At 41.7% G+C, this 22,630-nt stretch overlaps 1 protein-coding gene across 1 annotated transcript in view; it reads left to right on the top strand.

The window, feature by feature from the left end:
• The window catches only part of lsg1 (large 60S subunit nuclear export GTPase 1), a 53,025-nt gene that overhangs the window by 14,369 nt on the left and 16,026 nt on the right, over positions 1-22,630 (top strand). Inside the window, exons 2-10 of the mRNA XM_070883470.1 lie at positions 26-152; positions 1,239-1,359; positions 4,035-4,121; positions 5,458-5,544; positions 6,386-6,446; positions 8,659-8,835; positions 14,144-14,593; positions 16,794-16,895; positions 17,919-18,062. Of these exons, the coding sequence (XP_070739571.1) occupies positions 26-152; positions 1,239-1,359; positions 4,035-4,121; positions 5,458-5,544; positions 6,386-6,446; positions 8,659-8,835; positions 14,144-14,593; positions 16,794-16,895; positions 17,919-18,062 (1,356 nt within the window). The remainder of the gene's footprint in view (positions 1-25; positions 153-1,238; positions 1,360-4,034; positions 4,122-5,457; positions 5,545-6,385; positions 6,447-8,658; positions 8,836-14,143; positions 14,594-16,793; positions 16,896-17,918; positions 18,063-22,630) is intronic.

The following is a 22,630-nucleotide window of genomic DNA, read 5'->3' on the forward strand; positions in this document are numbered from 1 at the left end:
GCGATCTAATTCTCCTATTCTGTAGCTTCACACAAGCGAACTGAATGATGGCTATAACTGGGGACGGCTCAACCTACAATCTGTAACAGAACAAAGCACTTTAGATGAATTCCTGGCTACTGCAGAATTAGCAGGCACAGAGTTTGCAGCTGGTAAGATATTTTGAATTTAGTTCAGAATTCTAATTGTGGAGTTCCATTTATTGCACTGTCCTTTGTTACCTTGTTGAGATGCATTTTGACATTTTAATTTTCGAATTTGTCTGTCCAGTTCAATTATAATTGAAATTCTGTTTTTCTGTGTTTTTTTAAAAAAAAGCTAATTAAAATGGTCATGGTTTGCCTGGACCATTCAGGACTTTGGTATAATCTGAGTTTTCACACTTGAGCTTTAATTTCCAGACACTGATACCAAAGTAGCATTATTCTGATGGCCTTGTAGATTCTGCACACTGCCAACATTCCTAACTGTTTTGGATAAGTTTGGATCAACTGCTTGCCAATTTCTTCTTCCTTTCAATTTTCCCACTGTCTCTGTTTAAGTAAATAATTCATTAAACTTTTGGGTGTTTTTTCTGATTGATTTTGCATGCTGTTCTCGCCACCTCCCATGCCCCATGGGTTCTGTTTTCCACCTTCAAGGGCTTTCTGCTCCCACTGAACGCCTTTTTAAAATGCTTTTTCTGCCACGATTACCAGCCTGTAAGCTTTCATGAGTGTGGTTGACAGCCTGCCACGTTTTTCTCTCCTTTAGAGATTGTTTCTGCAGACTGTTCCTATCACCTCATCTCAAACTTACAGCTTCACTTTTCTACCACTAGATGGAGCTTCATAAGCTCCGGTAGTATAGATCTCCTTACCAATTCCTACAGCATCACTCATGCACTGAGGGAAATTTGCTTTGCTCTGATTTTCCATGGGCAGTGCCATGTGAGATCCACTAGTAACAGGAGAAAGTTGATACAAGAATGTGGTGAAGAGTGACAACAGAAAGTAGGGTTTTGTAAACAGGAAATGTGCATAAATGTAAGATTTTTAATAAGATACAGATAGTTAACAGTAGGATCATGTAACATTTTTGTTCCTTGATCAGTACACAACAATTTGTGACAATTGTGCTATTCATTTATCATTGTTTGTGTATGTGTGCTGCAAACTTGTACTAGGGTGAAGCAGCAGTGTTAATGCAAGTCTATGGGAGCAGTTTTAGTAAGCAGTTTTAAACTTCTGTTTTGACAGAGAAGCTGAATGTCAAGATTATTTCTGCTGAGGACAGAACTGGATTGCTGACAACTGAGGAAAGCAAAAAGATTAAGAAGCTTCAAGAAGAGAACAAACAGTTTCTGTGCATTCCCAGGAGGTGGACAAGTGTTCAAATATTGATTCTTGAGAGATTTTGATTTCTGAAAACAATTGGAGCGTAACAGAAAATGTTTCACTTGTGGAACCTTTTTCTGGGACAGAAACCTCTAGCAGTAATATTTTATAAATTTGATAGTTTTCCTCTCCCAATAAGAACATAAGAACATAAGAATTAGGAACAGGAGTAGGCCATCTAGCCCCTCGAGCCTGCTCCGCCATTCAACAAGATCATGGCTGATCTGGTCGTGGACTCAGCTCCACTTACCCGCCCTCTCCCCGTAACCCTTAATTCCCTTATTGCTTAAAAATCTATCTATCTTTGACTTGAAAACATTCAATGAGCCAGCCTCAACTGCTTCCTTGGGCAGAGAATTCCACAGATTCACAACCCTCTGGGAGAAGAAATTCTTTCTCAACTCGGTTTTAAATTGGCTCCTCCCTATTTTGTGGCTGTACCCCCTAGTTCTAGTCTCCCCGACCAGTGGAAACAACCTCTCTGCCTCTATCTTGTCTATCCCTTTCATGATTTTAAATGTTTCTATAAGATCACCCCTTATCCTTCTGAACTCCCAACAAGTAAAGACCCAGTCGACTCAATCTATTATCATAAGTTAACTCCCTCATTTCTCGAATCAGCCTGGTGAATCATCTCTGTACCCCTTCCAAAGCTAGTATATCCTTCCTTAAGTAAGGTGACCAAAACTGCACGCAGTACTCCAGGTGCGGCCTTACCAATACCTTATACAGTTACAGCAACACCTCCCTGCTTTTGTACTCCATCCCTTTCGCAATGAAGGCCAACATTCCATTTGCCTTCCTGATTACCTGCTGCACCTGCAAACTAACCTTTTGGGATTCATAGTTTCATGCACTCCAAAAGAGTTTCATAGTTTCATGCACAAGGACCCCCAGGTCCCTCTGCACCACAGCATGTTGTAATTTCTCCCCATTCAAATAATATTCCCTTTTACTGTTTTTTTCCCCCCAAGGTGGATGACCTCACACTTTCCGACATTGTATTCCATCTGCCAAACTTTAGCCCATTCGCTTAACCTATCCAAATCTCCTTGTAGCCTCTCTGAGTCCTCGACACAACCCGCTTTCCCACTAATCTTGGTGTCATCTGCAAATTTTGTTGCACTACACTCTGTCCCCTCCTCTAGGTCATCTATGTATATTGTAAACAGTTGTGGTCCCAGCACTGATCCCTGTGGCACACCACTAACCACTAATTTCCAACCGGAAAAGGACCCATTTATCCCGACTCTCTGCTTTCTGTTCGCCAGCCAATTCTCTATCGATGCTAATACATTTCCTTTGACTCCGCGTACCTTTATCTTCTGCAGTAACCTTTTGTGTGGCACCTTATCGAATGCCTTTTGGAAATCTAAATACACCACATCCATCAGTACACCTCTATTCATTGATGACTCTATTCTGTTGGCTCTTCACCTTGTGTCCACTCACTTACGTGGTTCTTTCCTCTCAACAATCACATTTCAAAATGAGCCTAAAGTAACTTGTTCTATTGTCTGAAAGATCCATAATGTTTCAGTATTTTTACAATTATTTTATGAGCTGGTGTTTTCAATAGTGGATACAGCCCTCATTTTGAGGTTATGTTCACTTGTGTAAGTAACAATTGCTTCCGTTGGGCCCTTGGTAATGTATTTTAAAAACATCAATAATTCTTCAGTATGTTTTTATTTAAAAAAAATTTCCTTGTGATTTTCCAGCTTTTGATTTTGCAAAATATTGTACATTTGATAGTCGAAATATTGATTCTGCTTTAATACAAATGATGCAGTTTATAAGCTTTTGTAACTAATTTGAGGAATACAAATATAAACCTATGTATTATAAAACGCTTAAAACGATTTTGATGTTAACTGAAATGCAGTCTTTACGTCCAATATACTTTTGTTCCATTGGACAGGAAATGTTAAGTCAAATTTAAAATTAATTTTATTACACATTTAAATTTCAAATCAGCAATGGCTCATTTTTCCCACTCCTTCAGATTCCCCAATGATCTATTCTGGGGCCCATTCTCTTCCTCATCTACATGCTTCCCCTTGACAATATAATCTGCAGACCTAGGATCAGCTTCCACGTGTCTGCAGATGACACCCAGTTGTACCTCCTCCACCCCTCTCCGCTGCCTCTGGTGTTAAACTGGATGTCACCCGTCCAGTTTTGGATGAGTCACAATTTCCTCCAGTCTGACCAATATCATCTCTATCATGAACACCGCCTACTTCCACCTACATAATGTCACCTGTCTCCACCCCTACTTCAGCCCGTCTACTGCTGAAACCCTCATCCATCCCTTTGGCATTTCAAGACCCAGCTTTTCCAATGCTTTCTGGTTGGCCTCCCACCCTCTCCTCTCTGTAAACTTGAGATCATCTCAAACTCTGCTGCCCGTATCCTATCCCGTACCAAGTCCTGCTCCCCTATCAACTCTGTCCTCGCTGACCTATATTGGCTCCCATGGAACATCAATGCCTGCAGTCGAACGATTTCCCAACTTTGGAGTACCTGATTGTAGAATCAGCCCTATTGAGTAGAGTTTTACAAAATCGACTGATTAAATAATGCAATACTGTTGGGAAAGTTAAAAATTGTTGAAGTTCCGTTCTGATCTTTTCTCAATTGATTGCTTGTATGCAGACCTTACTGGGATGAGAATACAGCAGCTGAAGAATTGCAACAGGCAGAAAGGGAAAGCTTCTTGGAATGGAGACGACAGCTGGCTCAGTGAGTGTTGCGGATTATACTACTTATAATTCAGCTGATGTGCTCAGTGTCTGGTTACCATTTTCACTAAGTTAAATACTAATTTTGTGTATAAAATTTACTTAAACTTGAAAATTGAAGAACGGTCCTGCTCCTCCTCAGATCGAAATTTTTGAAGCCCATGAGAGGGTGACTGAATCACTGGGAAGTGTCCTGTTGCCTTCATTCAATTTTAGTTCAGTGTCAGATTCAGTGTCAAAGTAGAAAGTTTAATGACGTCACCTTCACATGACCATGGAATGCAATAGGGAGGTGGAACTGGAGACCTGTTAGGTTTTGATGACTTTATATGATGATTAAGTTCAAATCAGACTCCTTGAAATTGTAAACCGAAAAATATGTGCCCCTTCCTCTCTATAGATGTACGCCTGGAATTTCTGCTAGGATTCTCTGAATCTCTCACTGTAATTTTGGCAGGAGATGGAGGAAACCCTGGAGAAATGGCATAATTGAGTGTTAGGGTACTAGTGAGTGGGCACAGAACACCTCTGGTATAGCTTGGCATCCTTCATCCTCTTCCAAAAATCTCTCCAAAACAAAAAATAAAGTACAGGTTGAACTTCCCTTATCCGGCACCATTTCCGGCCGCTCCGACATGAACAAATTGAAATCCTTCCTCGCTGCTGACTCCCTCAATCGCTGGCCTGACCCTGCGATCCACCGCCTTTCTCGGCCCCCCACCCCCCACAATCTCTCTGCTACACTCCCAGCCCCAAGACAGCCAGCCCCGATATCCCCTTTCTCAGTACCTGTACCATCCAATTTAACGTGACCTCCCCATGTCTGGCAAAATCCCTTATCTGGCACAGGCTAGGTCATGAGGATGCCGTATAAGAAAGGTTCAACCTGTACAAAAATAGTGTCAAACCTATTTCAGGTGCAAGTTTCCTGCACTTGGCCCGCCAGAAATGCAATTCATCTACGAAGAAGTAGAGACCTAGTCTTGCAGGTCTCTGTCCCTTTTACTGTGCTGTTACCCTCTCTGTGATCTGGCACACTAATGTTAACAACATGAAAGTTGCTGTGTTGCCCTCAAGCTGCAAGTAGTAGCTATGAAATTCTTCCTATATAGGGATCACTATGGTGAATAAACTTCCAGATTTCTTCACATTTAAATGTAGAAAACCACCTTGTAATGCTTCAGTGGCATAAATGTTTTATTGATAATATGCGCATTACATTTGTGGGAAAATACATTTATCTTGCATTAAATCTTAAAAGAACAATATACTTTTTGAACTTTTTTTTTTAACGATGCTTAAAATTCACCGGCTTACAATTTTTGATCTGTGTCCAGGCTGGAAGAGGAACGGAACCTGATCCTAACACCGTTTGAAAGGAATCTGGACTTTTGGCGTCAACTGTGGCGAGTGATTGAAAGAAGGTATGGTATGTAGAAGCTACATCCCTTGAAGTTGCCACCCAGAGCTGTTCTTTTGCTATTCACATCCAGTAGCCATATCGTTCGCTCTCAAAAACTCAGAATTCTGAGCAGAATATTTGGATTTACATAGATGAATAGATGCTTGGTTTGAATGTATTTTTAGAACTTATACCAAATAGTTCTTGAGTTGTGAATTCTGTCAAATTTGGCAGTCACTGAAATATATTTATTGTTGTGTAGCAATCCTTACTTTGTTGTTGGGAGAATATGGGTTCTGTTGGATTTAGAAAACTGTCCTAGTACACCTTGGACATTCTTCCTCCCCTTACCCCAGAATACACAGGGTTTTATTGAGCTACCTTATTAAATTTAAAGTTCATTTTATTTCTTGTATTGTGCACCATTCTCAACTGTTCCAACGCTGCTCTGCAACTTGTACAATAATGATACAATATGCAGCATGGAAACCTCTCAGTGGCATTGTGTACTCCCTCTTGTGGAGCACCTGGCCTCTACTTGGCACCTTCTCCGGACTGCTCAGCTGAGACTGAGAACTCATTGTGTGACAATAGAGGTAGGTATTGTGCAGGTAATATCAGAGTTTATTACAGAAGATCACTGTATAAAGATATATAGGTAAAGCTGGTTGGTGTTAAGTGTGGTTGCAGACTTGGAGGTTGATATGTTACATAATTGAGTACAGCTGTGTATCTTGTAAGTTTTAATTAGTTTTGTACTGGTTGTACTAAAAACTTAATGAAAGGTTAGGCCATTTCACTTTTAATTTTAAATTGTTAGTGTATAAAAGTTGCACCACTTGGTTCTTTATTTTGTTTTGCAGTGATATTATTATTCAGATTGTTGATGCTAGAAACCCACTGCTTTTCCGGTGTGAAGACTTGGTAAGTAAAAATTTGATTTGAATTTTCTTTTGCCAATAATCATCTCATTCTAAAATGCAGGTATTGTTTCAAATTGAGACTAAACAGTGCAATTGTCCTAATGACGCAGTAGGGTCTGAAGACTGTACACTTGGTAATCTTCCCATGTAAAATATGCTTTAAAATACTTTAAAGTGATGCATTATTGTAAAGCTGGTGATAGATAACTTTACTCAATCGGAATGCCATATCTTATTGGTACTTGCAACAGCTTTGGTACATTAAATCTATGCATTTTTAAAATTTCTGTACTCTTACTTTCTCATTGCTTACTTTCTGCTTTGATTGTCTCACCACTCGCATTCCAAATCAGTTTTATTCACAAATCGCATTCCATACAACTTGCACGCCAGTTGCTCCTTTCAGCTCCATCTTCAGCTGTCTCTGCTGATCTGTGACAACCCCAGCTCTCTTCTGGCCCAGTGCAACGATTAACAAACAAGAAGTTACATTTATAGATCACATTCCATACAGCTGCTTTGACAATTGCTCCCTGCTTTTAGCTCCAGCCACTTCACACATAGGACCTAAGTTTCCCCAGGAGTTGCTCTGTTTTTTTTTGGAGTAACTTAAAAATCGCAATTCTCCCCATTTAATTTGCTCCAGTGTAAGTTTTGTTTTTTAGTTTTGTTTTTTTTTCAAAAAGGGGTGTTACCAGCTACTTACGCCTGTTTTGGCCATTTAAGCAAATTTAGCCAGCTAAAAGTTACTCCAAAGTAACTTAGGCCAGCGTATGTGGCCACTTGTGTCCGCACAGAAAAACCTTGCGATGAATTAAGAAATCAGCACAGATAGCCAGAGGTGGTGGGAGGGGGAGGGGGGGGGAAAGAAGAGTGAGAGGATTTTGCAAAGCACTAAACTTCTTCACAACAACATTAAAGAGGCATAAAAAACATCATCAATAATAAATTAAAAAATAAATCAATTACTAAAAAATAAAAAGTCCTACCTCGCCAACTGCAGCACGCACTGGCAAGCCCTTTGGCCAGGGCTAGGGGCAGGAGGCTCGCAACAAGCAGCAGGAGATCCCTCCGGGCTGGTTACCTTGAGAAAGTGGTGATGGTGCTCCAGCATTTATGGCTTTCTTTTGTCTCTACTATATGACACTAGCATGAGGCACTGCAAAATCTAACTAAAGTAGTGGGTCAATTCATTCTTGTTGAACAATATAAATAGAAATAAATATGTTGGTCTACTTTGTAGTAGCAATCTTAGCCAAAACGGAACCTAGAAATTGCTATGTTTTCATGTGAAAGCATGTGATTGAACAAATGTTCCTTTTACCAAAGTGTTACATTAACTAGTTTGTATATTAAACTGAGACACAGAGGGTGGGGGGAAGAGAGACACTGGGCGGGAAGGCAGCGGCTGGCCTGTGCAGCAGGCCACTCGGCCCGGGATAGGGGCGGCGAGTATCGGGGTGCGCTGGGAGGGCGAGGAGCTACTGTGCATGTGCACAACTGCCGTTACTGTTTTTGGTGCAGAGTTGTAGCTCCGCCCCCTACTGTGATTGCCACGCCGCGCCAGACCCTAGGACAGTCCACGGAGAGGGGAGAATCAGCAGCTACATTTTTGGTGCCGTTTTTGGAGTAGAAAGTCGGCGCACCACGGGTAAGTGCGCTGGAAAAAGGGGTTGGGGAAACTTGGGGCCTTAGTCTCTCTCCTCAGCTGTCCCTCAAGCCTGCTGGTGCCCCAGCCTTAGTCTGCACCTCCAGCAGCTGGCTTGATCCAGGCTTCAACCCCTTTTTCTGACCCCATGCAGTACTGGCTTCAACCTTTAACTGGATCAGCAAGTTATAATATTTGACTACAGACTCAAAAACTATTGTGTCTGCAAGATACAGAATATTTTACTTGCACTCTGTTTAGACAAACCAAGATGAACAGATGAAAAATGTAAGAGGCGTATAGGAAATGTGAGACATAAGAGTGGAAGAGAAAACCTCGGGAGAGGGAACGAGAAAGAATTAGTCAGTGAAGACAAGTAGATCGACCTGTGCAATTTAAAATATATATATATTACCCATGAACACCACAGTATATTAAGTAGTATTTTTAAAAAAGAACACAGTAGTGCTATTCATCCTTGAATTTGTTGAACTTTCTCAATGCATCCTGTTTTAATTTTGTTAATTTAACTTTTTCGTCAAATCTTCTGTTGTCCATTTCTTAGGAGTGCTATGTGAAGGAGGTCCAGAAGGATAAAGAGAACGTGATCCTCCTGAATAAAGCTGATCTGCTGACACGTGAGCAGCGGCGAGCTTGGGCAAGGTATTTCACCAAGGAAGGTATGCAGGTCATTTTCTGGTCAGCCACTGCAGAAGGAAAAAGACTAGATGCTGAAGCAAAGGTATGCAATTAATGAAAGTTTTTTTTTTAAGTTGTTAGAAATAGGAACATAAGGAAAGTCAGCAATGAGTAAAGGGCATTTCGCTCATCAAATGTCATCCCTCTAGTACCTGAACTCTCCTATCACAGCCTCCAACTATATTGACAATCCAATGTTTTTCTTCTATTCTATCTAGTAGATTATTCCAATCATATATCAATATTTGAGTAATATGTTTTGTAATATGCAAAGTTGTCTTTTTTTTTTTAAAACAGTACTTTTCACTGTTTTCCAATTTAGCCCACTGATGAAAGAATAGCTGGTTTCTGGTAGACATTTCAGAGATTGTTTAGCTATGCCTGTAAATAATCCATTGTTATGGTTCTAGTGGTGATAGTGACTTTAGTGTTGTTCAGATACAGCACTTTAAAAAGTGCTTTCATTTAAAAGTGAGCTTGGCGGATGGCTGCTGAGATTCTGAAGAGGGGAGTTCTGATATCATCCTGGGAAGCCCTCGAGAGACTGTAGGCCATGATTGCCCAGCCTCAGACGATACCATTTCAACGTAGGCTTCAGCAGTCTGGGCTGCCTGGCTGACTGGCAACTGCAAGCGTGGCGTGCCGGGGAAAGGAAGCAGGAATGTTGCTATCCAGAGAGAGGCCAGTAGGTTCCTGCTCCATGATTCCCATGCCACTACCTCGGGGCGGCTGTTCAACCAGCCCATTGATATCCTGGAAGACCAATCTAGGGGCAACTGAGAAACTCTGCAAAACCTTTTCAACTGAAGAGCTGCCTGAGCTTCCATTGCAGCACTTTTTCATTCCATGGAAGATGCAAGTAGTGCAACGGAAGCTGTTTGGGCTTCCATTGCAGCACTTTGTCATTCCATGCAAGCTGTTTGGCTTTCCATGTCAACTGCAATGATTGCAGTCGAAGCTGCAACCTCAGTCATCAGAGACTGCACAGGTCGCTGGATGGAACTGGCTAGCTTCGCCACTCTGGCATTAGCTTCCTCTGTGGCAGCCTTTTTCTTCCCCTGCCCCCCTACGGGTACAGGACATGCCTCCTCCATCAGTGCCACGTCCGAGAAACTGTGCACCCTCTCTCTCGGTCCCTGAGCCATCCTGAAACGTTATTGTGCATCGGGCAGCACACTCCACACCTTCAGTAGAAGTGGCTGAGTGAAGACTACAAATACTGCTCCAGGAAAATTGCTCCTAATCTGCGCATGAGTGCTCAATGTGCAGGTGTCCGTTTTAGTGCCTCCAGGCACGTTTAAATCATGGTAACCATTAATTGGCCCAAAAATTGCAGGCTAAAACCAGACTTTCAAACAGGCATATAAAAGCAAAATACTGCGGATGCTGGAATCTGAAATAAAAATAGAAAATGCTGGAAATACTCAACAGGATAGGCAGCATCTGTGGAGAGAGAATCAGAGTTAACATTTCAGGTCGACGACCCTTTGTCAGAATTGGAATAAGTTAGAGATGTAACAGGTTTTTAAACTAGTGTCGGGGCAGGGAAAGGGTGGAGGGGAGGAAAGAACAAAAGGCAAGGTCTGTGATCGGGTAGAAGGCAGAAGAGACAAAAGGGATGATGGTGCAAGGAAAAAGGAAATGGTAATGGGACAAGTTAAGAAACAAAAGATGAGTTTAGATAGGGTATAAATGGATATAGCCGAATCAACAACTACTGTCGGAAAGAGAAAAAACAGTAAAAAAGAAAAAAAACACAGGGGCAGAAGTTATAGTTTGAAATTGTTGAACTTAATGTTGAGTTCAGAAGGCTGTAAAGTGCCTAAATAAAAGATGAGGTGCTGTTTGTCGAGCTTACGTTGACCTCCATTGGAACAGTGTAAGATGCCGAGGATGGAGAGATCAGAGTGGAAATGGAGCGGAGAATTAAAATGACAGGTGACCGGAAGCGCTGGGTCACTCTTCGGGTGTGAATGGAGTTGTTCTGCAAAGCGGTCACCCAATCTGCGCTTGGTCTCCTCAATGTAGAGACCACATTGTGAGCAAGTGAATACAGTATACTAAATTGAAAGAAGTACAAGTAAATTGCTGTTTCACCTGGAAGGAGTGTTTGGGTCCCTGGTCAGTGGGAAGGGAGGAGATAAAAGGGCAGGTATTGCATCTCCTGCACTTGCATGGGAAGGTGCCGTGGGAAGGAGAGGGGTTGCCGGGGGGTGATTGAGAAGTGGACCAGGGTATCGCGAAGGGAGCGGTCCCTTCAGAATGCTGAGAGGGGACGGAAAGATGTGTTTGGTGGTGAGATCTCACTGGAGGTGGCGGAAATGGAGGATCCATTGAACATGGAGGCTGGTGGGGTAACGGTGAGGTCAAGGGAAATCCTATCGTGGTTTTGGGAAGGAGGGGAAGCGGTGAGAGCAAAAATGCGGGAAATAGAATGGACATGGTCACTGGTCATGTCAACCATTGGTAGGACGGAATGGAGGTGTTCTGCAAAGCGGTCATCCAATCTGCGTTTGGTCTCCCCAAATCGTAAGCAGCCAACAGTAGAGGGCAATCTTCGGTTGAGGAAAAAGGGAGACATATCGGAAGCATTAGTACTGAAGATGGTGTCGTCAGAACAGATGCGACAGACGGGGAAACTGGAAGAATTGAATGGAGTCCTTACAGGAAGCGGGGTGGGAGGAAGTGTAGTCCAGGTAGATGTGGGAGTTGGAGGGCTTATAGTGAATGTTTATTAATAGCCTATCCACAGAAATGGAGACAGAGAAGTCAAGGAAGGGAAGGGAAGAATTGGAGATGGGCCATGTGAAGGTGAGGGAGGGGTGAGAATTGGAAGCAAAGTGAATGAAATTTTCTAGTTCAGGACGACAGCAGGAAACAACACCGATACAGTCATCAATGTACTGGAAAAAGAGATGAGGAAGGGGACCCGAGTAGGACTGGAACAAAGAATGTTCCACATATCCCACGAAAAGACAGGCGTAGCTAGGACCCGTGCGGGTTCCCATAGCAACACCTTTTAATTTGGAGGAAATGAGTGGCGTCAAAGGAGAAGTTGTTCAATGTTAGAACCGTCCCCATTCACCACCACACTCCTCCACCTGGCTGAACTTGTTCAGGGAGACAGCCGGAAACGGAAGTGAGTGGAGTCATTCTCGGCAACTCCAGCGTAATCGCACCACCAGGCACATCTTTCCCTCCCCTCTCCTTTCAGCAATCCGAAGGGAATGCTCCCTTCGCGACACCCTGGTTCACTCAAGTCACCCCCTCCCCTTCCCACGGCACCTTCCCGTGCAAGCACATGAGATGCAACACCTGCCCATTTACCTCCTTCCTTCCCACTGTCCAGAACCTCAAACACTCCTTCCAGGTGAAACAGCGATTTACTTATACATCTTTCAATTTATTATGCTGTATTCGCTGTTTACGATGTGGTCTCCTCTACATTCGGGAGACCAAACGCAGATTGGGTGACCGCTTTGCAGAACGCCTCCATTTTGTCCGTAAGCGTGACCCCGAGCCTCCGGTCGCCTGTCACTTTAATTCTCCGCTCCACTCCAACTCTGATCTCTCCGTCCTCGGCCTCTTACACTATTCCAATGAAGCTCACTGTGAACTCGAGGAACAGCACCTCGTCTTTCGTTTAGGCACTTTACAGCCATCTGAACTCAACATCGAGTTCAACAATTTCGCACCATAACCTCTCCTATTTTTCTTTTTTTCTGTTTTTTTTCTCTTTCCTACAGCAGCTGTTGATGATTCTGCCATCTCCATTTACACCCTATCTAAACTCATCTTTTGTTTCTTAACTTGTCCCATTGCCATCTCCTTTTGCCTTGCACCATTATCCCTTTTGTCTCTTCTGCCTTCCACCCTATCACAGACCTTGCCTTATGTTCTTTCCTCCCCTCCACCCTTTCCCTGCCCCTACACTTGCTTAAAAACCTGTTACATCTCTAACTTTTTCCAGTTCTGACAAAAGGTCATCGACCTGAAATGTTAATTCTGTTTCTCTCTCCACAAATGCTGCTTGACCTGAGTATTTCCAGCATTTTCTATTTCAAACAGGCACGTCTTATTAGCACTCTTTAGACTTAGCACCTTTTTTTCATGCTTTCCCCCAAATAACTCCCTAACTTTCCTATCTTCAGTACTTTACCTTTACCCATATTAAATTTCATATGCTATTCTTTTGTCCACTTATATTTTATCTAACTCATTTTGTAATTCTGTGCAGCCTCCTCCAAATCCACTGCCTCTCCAAGTTTGATATCAGCTGCAAATTTGATCTATTTGCAATGGGTTTTTGAACCCAAGTCATTGATCTATTTAAGAAATATTGGGAATTCCAGCATTGATACCTACGGCACCTCATACCTTCTTTCTCCCTCCCTCCTGTCATAACTTCTTTAACAGGTTGCTTTCTACCCATAAACCAATTTCCTGTCAGTATATTTTTAGAAGGTAGTGAGACCAGATCAATCAGCACCTGCAACTATGTCCAAGATCTGTTTCTGTGAAGTCCTTGCAAAGTCAGGCATGCATCTTATTAATTTTCAGATGCGACCATTTTTTTATAATTTTAGAGATTTTAGACAGAGACTCGTGCATGCATTATGCAGACAGATTTATTCTTAAAACATTGCATTAAATGCTTCCTATGGAGTGATATGATCTGGACTTTCTTATGCATGCTTTTTTTTGCTCTCCACTTCACCTACAGTGGTTTGCGAATCCCAATCAGGCAGTCTGGGCAAGGGCCTTTCTCATAAGCAATGGAAAGTGACTTCACAGTTGTGAATAAGCACACTTGAGGGTGGATGATTCAGTACACCCATATTGATAAAGCTCTCTGAACAGCTGCCTGCCAGCCCACCCACAATTATAGTAAAGGAAAAGGAGGGTTTAAAAATTAAGGAGGCAAGAAAGGGGGGGGGGGCGGGAATTAGAATTAATTATATAAACATAAAAAGTCACAGCATAATTTTCCACTGTCCATTTTGAATGCATTAGAATTGTTTTACTTTAGTGAGACTAATCAGTTTCCTCCTGGTTCTTCACTTGTTTTAGTCCTGTAATTCTTTCATCTATAGTTGTGATTATGCTACAACTCTAAAGAATGCCAGAGTTCTGGCTGCTGCATATTGAATTGAATATTGCTATATATTACTGGCAATTATTTTAATATTTTGTAGACATTGGAATATTTGTGTACCTTGATTTAACTTGCGAAGCTTCTGATAGTCACAGGTTTCATCTCTCTTAAAAGTCACAATCTCAGTCCTGTATTTTGTACAACTCAACCAGAAATATATCCCACCCTAAATGTGTCTGATTTTTGTAATGTTTAGGGAGAAGAGCCAGAGAGAGAAAGGAGTGAAGAGAGTGAAGGTGAAACGGAAGGCTCACGAGAACCTTCCAACCAGTTTCATGATACTGGAGAAGGCTTGTGGCCTACTTGTGACACAGATGAAGGTGACAGCAGTGAATATGAAGATTGTGAAGAGGATGAATTTTGGGAGACTTGTTCAGAAGACGAGAAGGAAAATAATATAAACCAGCCTGATATTGAGAGCCTGACTGGTTTTACTAATATAAATCATATCTCCACTGATGGCTGTGTGGACTGCACCAATGATAATGACAGGACTCCATATGCTTCAAGCTCCAATACAACACCATGTACAAAAAAATGCATCAGTAACTCGAGCCGTCTGCTGCAGCGAAATGAACTGTTGGAGATTTTTAAAACTTTGCACAAAGGAAATCGTGTGAAAGATGGTGAAATCACAGTGGGCTTAGTGAGTGAATACCCAAGTGCCTTTGATTTTTTTCCTCTCCTGTGTGTTTTCGTATCTGTTTATTGCTTATAACACAGGGTAGGACAAAAAGGTCATAAGTCCATCCAGCTTGCCATTTCAGCAGGTCCTATTTCATGTTTTTTGTTTACTTTCAAAAGGATACAAAGAGTCTGCAAAGGCATCTAGACAGGTTAAGTGAGTGGGCAATAAGGTAGCAGATGGAGTATAATGTGGGGAAATTTGAGATTATTCACTTTAGTAGGAAGAATAGAAAAACAGAATATTTTTTTAAATGGTGCGAAACTTTAATTGTTGGTGTTCACTCATACAGGAAACAAAGATAGCATACAGGTACAGCAAGCAATTAGGAAGGCAAATGGCATATTGGCCTTTATTGCAAGGGGATTGGAGTACAAAAGTAAAGTCTTACTACAATTGTACAGGGCTTTGGTGAGACCACACCTGGAGTACTGTGCACTGTTTTGGTCTCCTTATCTGAGGACGAACCTGCTTGCCTTAGAGGCGGTGCAACAAAGGTTCACTAGATTGATCCCTGGGATGAGAGGTTTGTCCTAGGAGGAGAGATTGAGTAGATTGGGCCTATACTCTCTGGAGTTTAGAAGAATGAGAGGTGATCTCATTGAAACATACAAGATTCTGAGAGAGATTGACAGGGTATATGCTGAGAGGTTGTTTCCCCTGGCTGGAGAGTCTAGAACGAGGGGGCAACGTCTCAGGATAAGGGGTTGGTCATTTAAGACTGAGATGAGAAGGAATTTCTTCACAGAGAAGGTTGTCAATCTTTGGAATTCTCTAAGGGGCTATGGATGCTGATTGTTGAGTATATTCAAGGCTGAGATAGATAGATTTTTGGGTTCTAGGGGAGCCAAGGAATATGGGGGATTAGGCGGGAAAGTGGAATTGAGGTTGAAGATTAACCATGATTTTATTGAATGGCAGAGGAGGCTCGAAGGGTCAAAGGGCCGTAAGGCTGACTCCTGCTCCTTAATTCTTATGTTAAAATTATTTGAGTTCTTTTTTTATTTCATGTTTTATTTGTGCCTTTATTCCTTCTTTCCCATTTATCCTCTGGTATTTTTATTCTAGATTATTTTGTATTTTGATTTTTGTAATTAATTTTGTTGCTTGAAGAAAAGATGGGATAGAGCTGACAAGCTATAGAAAAACAAAGAGGAGACAGTTGTAATCCAGGAGAGGCAAAAGTGAAAAACCGGGCATGATTCAGCGGGGGGGTGGGGGGGGCGGGGTGGGGGGGGAGGGGAATTTGCCCCAGGGTAGGTGGCTGAAGGAACAGTTTTTAGAAGGTGTGTTATTGAGAAAGCGGATAGGAACCTGGTAAAGCCAGGTATTTGGACTTGGGGTTAGCTGATACGGCAAAGGTAGAAAGTGCACAGAATTTCAACTGTCCAGTGGGAAAATCTTAGCATAAAGTTATGGATTAAATTAACATGAGATAAGTTAGGTTAATTATTTTAGATTTTGTAAGTCCATAGTCAACTTCCTTTTTAAAAGTTAATTTATTTACAGTATATAATAGACCCATCATAAGATGAAATCCTGGAATAGGATATTGTTCTAAAAGAGAAGTTGGCTGATTTGTGTGAATTAGTTTTGCATGCCATATGTCCCAAAATATGAAAAGAACAGTTTACATTTTTTGAGGATCTGTCCACATAAAACTGATTTCAGTTGATTTGAACTCTCCATTCAGACTTTATTAGTGTGAATTTGTAAGTAAAAATCTCACATATAGCATTCATGGGCTATCCAAATGTTGGCAAAAATGTATTTATGCTGTGTTTTAAATAGAAAAATACAAAACTTCAGAGTGCACCATTCCACTCTCTGATGCTTGCCCAGTCTTGTTTAAAGCCAATCTTCGACATGAGATGTTAAAGTTTGATACATTTGGCCATGTGTTCTTTTTTTAAACACTTACCTCAATGTATGTATACAATCTTGTATACGGCCAGATATTTTTTAAACATCTATTTCCTGGAACCAATAAGTCTGTGCTATTCATTTTTAAAAATACTGATGGACAATACATTTCAATGTGCTTCCATTTTGGAGATGCATGCTATAAATTGAGAATGTTTGTTGACTATAAATGGATAGATCTGTGGTCATTACATTGTATATCTGTTGGTATGCATCATGGTTTTGTTTTGTTTGATAGGTGGGTTATCCAAATGTCGGCAAAAGTTCAACAATCAATACTATTCTTCAAAATAAGAAAGTTTCTGTTTCTGCAACTCCAGGCCACACAAAACATTTTCAGGTAATTTATGTCGATGTCCTTTAGTGCTGGAGTTTTACTCTATTAAATTTGTTTGGTGAAATAATTAAAACAATAGTGAAGGATGCAAATAGAAAGTTTTTCTACTTTTTTCCATGTCAAGAGCAAGCGGTTCTAGATCACTTGCAACACCAGTTAAATGCAGAGTAAAGTTCCACCTGCTCTGACCTATACTTGGATTTTTCATAAGATGCCTAATGCACCAATATGACTTTCTCATTCGTCAGATTTGCTGTTGTGCATGGCTGCTAATTTACTTGAAATTATAAACTATGGACTTGTGTCCACAAAGAATTGAATTGATACAGTCTTCACTCAATTAATAGCTTTTAAGCCATCTGAGCTTTCATTCCATCAGTCTAGGCTGTATATACCAAGTCCCAGAGTGAAAGGCAATGTTTCAACTTTGGATTACTTTATGAATCTGGTTCCTTTTAATTTATTTTTATAATTTTCTAATACATGTTGTACCTCTCCACTCAGGGACTCTTTGGTCCGGCAATATTCCTGGTCTGGCATAATTCCCAGCGGTGGGGGGGGTCGCAACCCCCCATCTCCTGGGCCTGGTGGCAGCTCTTCTCCCCACTGCCTACGGTGTTCCCTCCGAGGTCGGGTCGGCACGGAGAGGGAGCAAGGAGCATGGCGGCTGACTGAGGTGCCGAAACTGGGCCTGAGAAATGCTGCGCAGTGGGCTTCTGCGCAGCGCATGCGCAAAACACGGCTGGGTCGTTGTCAGCAGTACCTAGACTTACCAGGTACTGCTGACAATGCTATGGTTGGTGTGACCTCCCGTGGTCCGGAAAATTTACTGGTCTGGCACCGGTCAGGTCCAAAGGGTGCCGGACTGGAGAGGTCCAACCTGTAGTACTTTTCACAAACTGAGGATGCAGATGCGTAATAGTGTTTGCTATTAAATAGTTCTCTGATTAAATATGATAGTAGAATATTGAATCCAACTGTAAAATTATTTAAGCTGACTTCTAATACTGAATATTTTTCTTCTAGACATTGTATGTGGAGCCTGGTGCATGCTTGTGTGACTGCCCGGGCCTTGTGATGCCTTCCTTCATCTCTACCAAAGCGGAAATGGTCTGTAGTGGAATTTTACCCATCGACCAGATGAGAGACCATGTACCACCTGTCTCTCTAATATCCTTTTCAGAATGTTAATATCTCAATTTACATAGTATTAATATTAACTAAGAAAGAATCTTCTGTCTTTTGAGAACAGTATTCCTTGTTAAAGGGACTAATACACTTGGGGAAGAATTTCATCAAGAGAATTGGTTATGAATTTCTTTTTCCTGTTCTTTCAGTAAAAAATGCAGCCTCATGGAAGACCCTCTGTATTTCGGCTCTTGGCCAGAAAAATATTATGCTTGAATGATTTTTATACATTTCTGGCAAACTGCCAGTAAGCTGGGAGGGGTTTGATGTACATCAATTGCTGGAGCTCACCATAATCATACAGTGCAATACAGACCAGTTGATAGATCATCTGGGTTTATATGAGATTGATTTTAACTGACAAAACTCAATAGCTCTTATCAGAAAGGAAGCATTGTTAGTTTATTTATTCACATTGGGGGCGGGGATGGGAAGGGTGGTGGCGGAAAGAGAATTTCAATAGTTTCTTCCCCCCTCCCTCTCCCAAAAGTATTTTGATTCAGATTTAGAACTAATTTCCCACAATGTTTATACAGTTAACTTCCGTGTATGTGTGATGCTGTGTACACAAAGTAAGTTTTTCCAGAATCATTTTTGGGTTCTCCTATTAAATTAGATTTAGTAGGTTGAAAATGTCAGAATTAGTTTCTTAAGGTGAGGATGGTGGAAAATAAATATTTTTGCATTTCCTTCCTTTCTGCTCCTTTTGTGATCTTCATACCAAAAAATGAACTCTCCAATGTGAAAAGATAGTTTTCTATATAAAATGTACATTTAACAGCGGCTTTAGTAGTCCCTCAGAAAATGGTCGTGGATGTTGAAGTGTAGAAGTGCACATGTTGGCAGTAGCTCTTGTCGTGAGGCATTGTTTTAGACCAGTTACAAATTAAATTGTGGTGTGTGAAAGAAACTAAGTGAAGGACAAAGGTTAAAAGAAACAACAAATGTAGAAATGGTTAATTAGGGCATTGTTTTTTGGATTACCACTGCATGGTACAAGTGCAACATCCCGAATCTGAAATTCCGAAAATTGGAATTGTCCGAAAACCGGACATATCGGCGAGCGGTGAAGTCCGAAATCAGGCACTGAGTATCAGAAACTGGGGCCATAGCACGAGAAAATGGTAAGAAAACACATTTAGAAGCTCTTTATCTGAATGCACGGAGCATTCGTAACAAATTAGATGAGCTGTCGGCACAAATAGTTACAAATGAGTATGATCTGATAGCCATAACAGAGACGTGGTTGCAAGCTGACTAAGACTGGGAACTAAATATTCAGGGGTACTTGACAATTCGGAAGGACAGACAGAAAGGAAAAGGAGGTGGAGTAGCTCTGTTGATAAAGGATGGATTCATTGCAAGAGTGAGAAAAGATATTGGTTCAAATGATCAGGATGTTGAAACAGTTTGGATGGAGATAAGGAATAATAATGGGAAAAAGTCACTGGTGGACGTAGTCTATAGGCCCCCTAACAGTAGCAACTCTGTTGGCCGGAGTATAAATCAAGAAATAGTGGGGGCTTGTAAAAAGGTAACGGCAATAATCATGGGTGATTTTAATCTCCATATTGATTGGACAAATCAAATTGGTCAGGGTAGCCTTGGAAGAGTGCATAAGGGACGGGTTCCTTGAGCAGTATGTAACGGAACCAACCAGGAGGCAGACTATCTTAGATCTGGTCCTGTGTAATGAGACAGGATTAATAAACAATCTCCTAGTAAAGGATCCCCTTGGAATGAATGAACATAGCATGATTGAATTTGGAATTCAGATGGAGAGCGAGAAAGTTGGATCTTAAACCAGTGTACTAAGCTTAACTAAAGGAGACTACAAAGGTATGAGGGCAGAGTTGGCTAAAATGGACTGAGAAAATAGATTAAAGTGTAGGACGGTTGATGAACAGTGGCATACATTTAAGGAGCTATTTCATAACTCAAGAAAAATATATTCCAGTGAGGAGGAAAGGGTGTAAAAGAAAAGATAGCCATCCGTGGCTAACTAAAGAAATAAAGGATGGTATCCAATTAAAAACAAGGACATACAAAGTGGCCAAAACTAGTGGGAGGACACAAGATTGGGAAGCTTTTAAAAGCCAGCAAAGAATGACTAAAACAATGGTTAAGAAGGGGAAGATAGACTATGAAAATAAACTAGCACGAAATATAAAAACAGATAGCAAGAATTTCCACAGGTATATAAAAAGGTAAAGAGTGGCTAAAGTAAATTTTGGTCTCTTTGAGGACGAGACTGAGGAATTAGTGATGGGGAACATGGAGATGGCAGAAACTCCGAACAAATATTTTATATCAGTCTTTACGGTAGAGGACACTAAAAATATCCCAACAGTGGATAGTCAAAGGGCTATAAGGGGGAAATAACTTCACAATCACTAAGGAGGTGGTATTCAGTAAGATAGAAACATAGAAACATAGAAAATAGGTGCAGGAGTAGGCCATTCGGCCCTTCTAGCCTGCACCGCCATTCAATGAGTTCATGGCTGAACATTCAACTTCAGTACCCCATTCCTGCTTTCTCGCCATACCCCTTGATCCCCCTAGCAGTAAGGACCTCATCTAACTCCTTTTTGAATATATTTAGTGAATTGGCCTCAACAACTTTCTGTGGTAGAGAATTCCACAGGTTCACCACTCTCTGGGTGAAGAAGTTCCTCCGCATCTCGGTCCTAAATGGCTTACCCCTTATCCTTAGACTGTGACCCCTGGTTCTGGACTTCCCCAACATTGGGAACATTCTTCCTGCATCTAACCTGTCTAACCCCGTCAGAATTTTATATGTTTCTATGAGGTCCCCTCTCATTCTTCTGAACTCCAGTGAATACAAGCCCAGTTGATCCAGTCTTTCTTGATAGGTCAGTCCCGCCATCCCGGGAATCAGTCTGGTGAACCTTCGCTGCACTCCCTCAATAGCAAGAATGTCCTTCCTCAGGTTAGGAGACCAAAACTGTACACAATACTCCAGGTGTGGCCTCACCAATGCCCTGTACAACTGTAGCAACACCTCCCTGCCCCTGTACTCAAATCCCCTTGCTATGAAGGCCAACATGCCATTTGCTTTCTTAACCGCCTGCTGCACCTGCATGCCAACCTTCAATGACTGATGTACCATGACACCCAGGTCTCTTTGCACCTCCCCTTTTCCTAATCTGTCACCATTCAGATAATAGTCTGTCTCTCTGTTTTTACCACCAAAGTGGATAACCTCACATTTATCCACATTATACTTCATCTGCCATGCATTTGCCCATTCACCTAACCTATCCAAGTCGCTCTGCAGCCTCACAGCATCCTCCTCGCAGCTCACACTGCCACCCAACTTAGTGTCATCCGCAAACTTGGAGATACTACACTCAATCCCCTCATCTAAATCATTAATGTACAGTGTAAACAGCTGGGGCCCCAGCACAGAACCCTGCGGTACCCCACTAGTCACTGCCTGCCATTCTGAAAAGTACCCATTTACTCCTACTCTTTGCTTCCTGTCTGACAACCAGTTCTCAATCCATGTCAGTACACTACCCCCAATCCCATGTGCTCTAACTTTGCACATCAATCTCTTGTGTGGGACCTTGTCGAACGCCTTCTGAAAGTCCAAATATACCACATCAACTGGTTCTCCCTTATCCACTCTACTGGAAACATCCTCAAAAAATTCCAGAAGATTTGTCAAGCATGATTTCCCTTTCACAAATCCATGCTGACTTGGACCTATCATGTCACCTCTTTCCAAATGCACTGCTATGACATCCTTAATAATTGATTCCATCATTTTACCCACTACCGATGTCAGGCTGACCGGTCTATAATTCCCTGTTTTCTCTCTCCCTCCTTTTTTAAAAAGTGGGGTTACATTGGCTACCCTCCACTCCATAGGAACTGATCCAGAGTCAATGGAATGTTGGAAAATGACTGTCAACGCATCCACTATTTCCAAGGCCACCTCCTTAAGTACTCTGGGATGCAGTCCATCAGGCCCTGGGGATTTATCGGCCTTCAATCCCATCAATTTCCCCAACACAATTTCCCGGCTAATAAGGATTTCCCTCAGTTCCTCCTCCTTACTAGACCCCCCGACCCCTTTTATAACCGGAAGGTTGTTCGTGTCCTCCTTCGTGAATACCGAACCAAAGTACTTGTTCAATTGGTCCGCCATTTCTTTGTTCCCCGTTATGACTTCCCCTGATTCTGACTGCAGGGGACCTACGTTTGTCTTTACTAACCTTTTTCTCTTTACATATCTATAGAAACTTTTGCAATCCGTCTTAATGTTCCCTGCAAGCTTCTTCTCATACTCCATTTTCCCTGCCCTAATCAAACCCTTTGTCCTCCTCTGCTGAGTTCTAAATTTCTCCCAGTCCCCAGGTTCGCTGCTATTTCTGGCCAATTTGTATGCCACTTCCTTGGCTTTAATACTATCCCTGATTTCCCTTGATAGCCACGGTTGAGCCACCTTCCCTTTTTTATTTTTATGCCAGACAGGAATGTACAATTGTTGTAGTTCATCCATGCGGTCTCTAAATGTCTGCCAT

Source organism: Pristiophorus japonicus, chromosome 6 (assembly GCF_044704955.1).
Source record: "Pristiophorus japonicus isolate sPriJap1 chromosome 6, sPriJap1.hap1, whole genome shotgun sequence".
Classification (NCBI taxonomy): Eukaryota; Metazoa; Chordata; class Chondrichthyes; family Pristiophoridae; genus Pristiophorus; species Pristiophorus japonicus.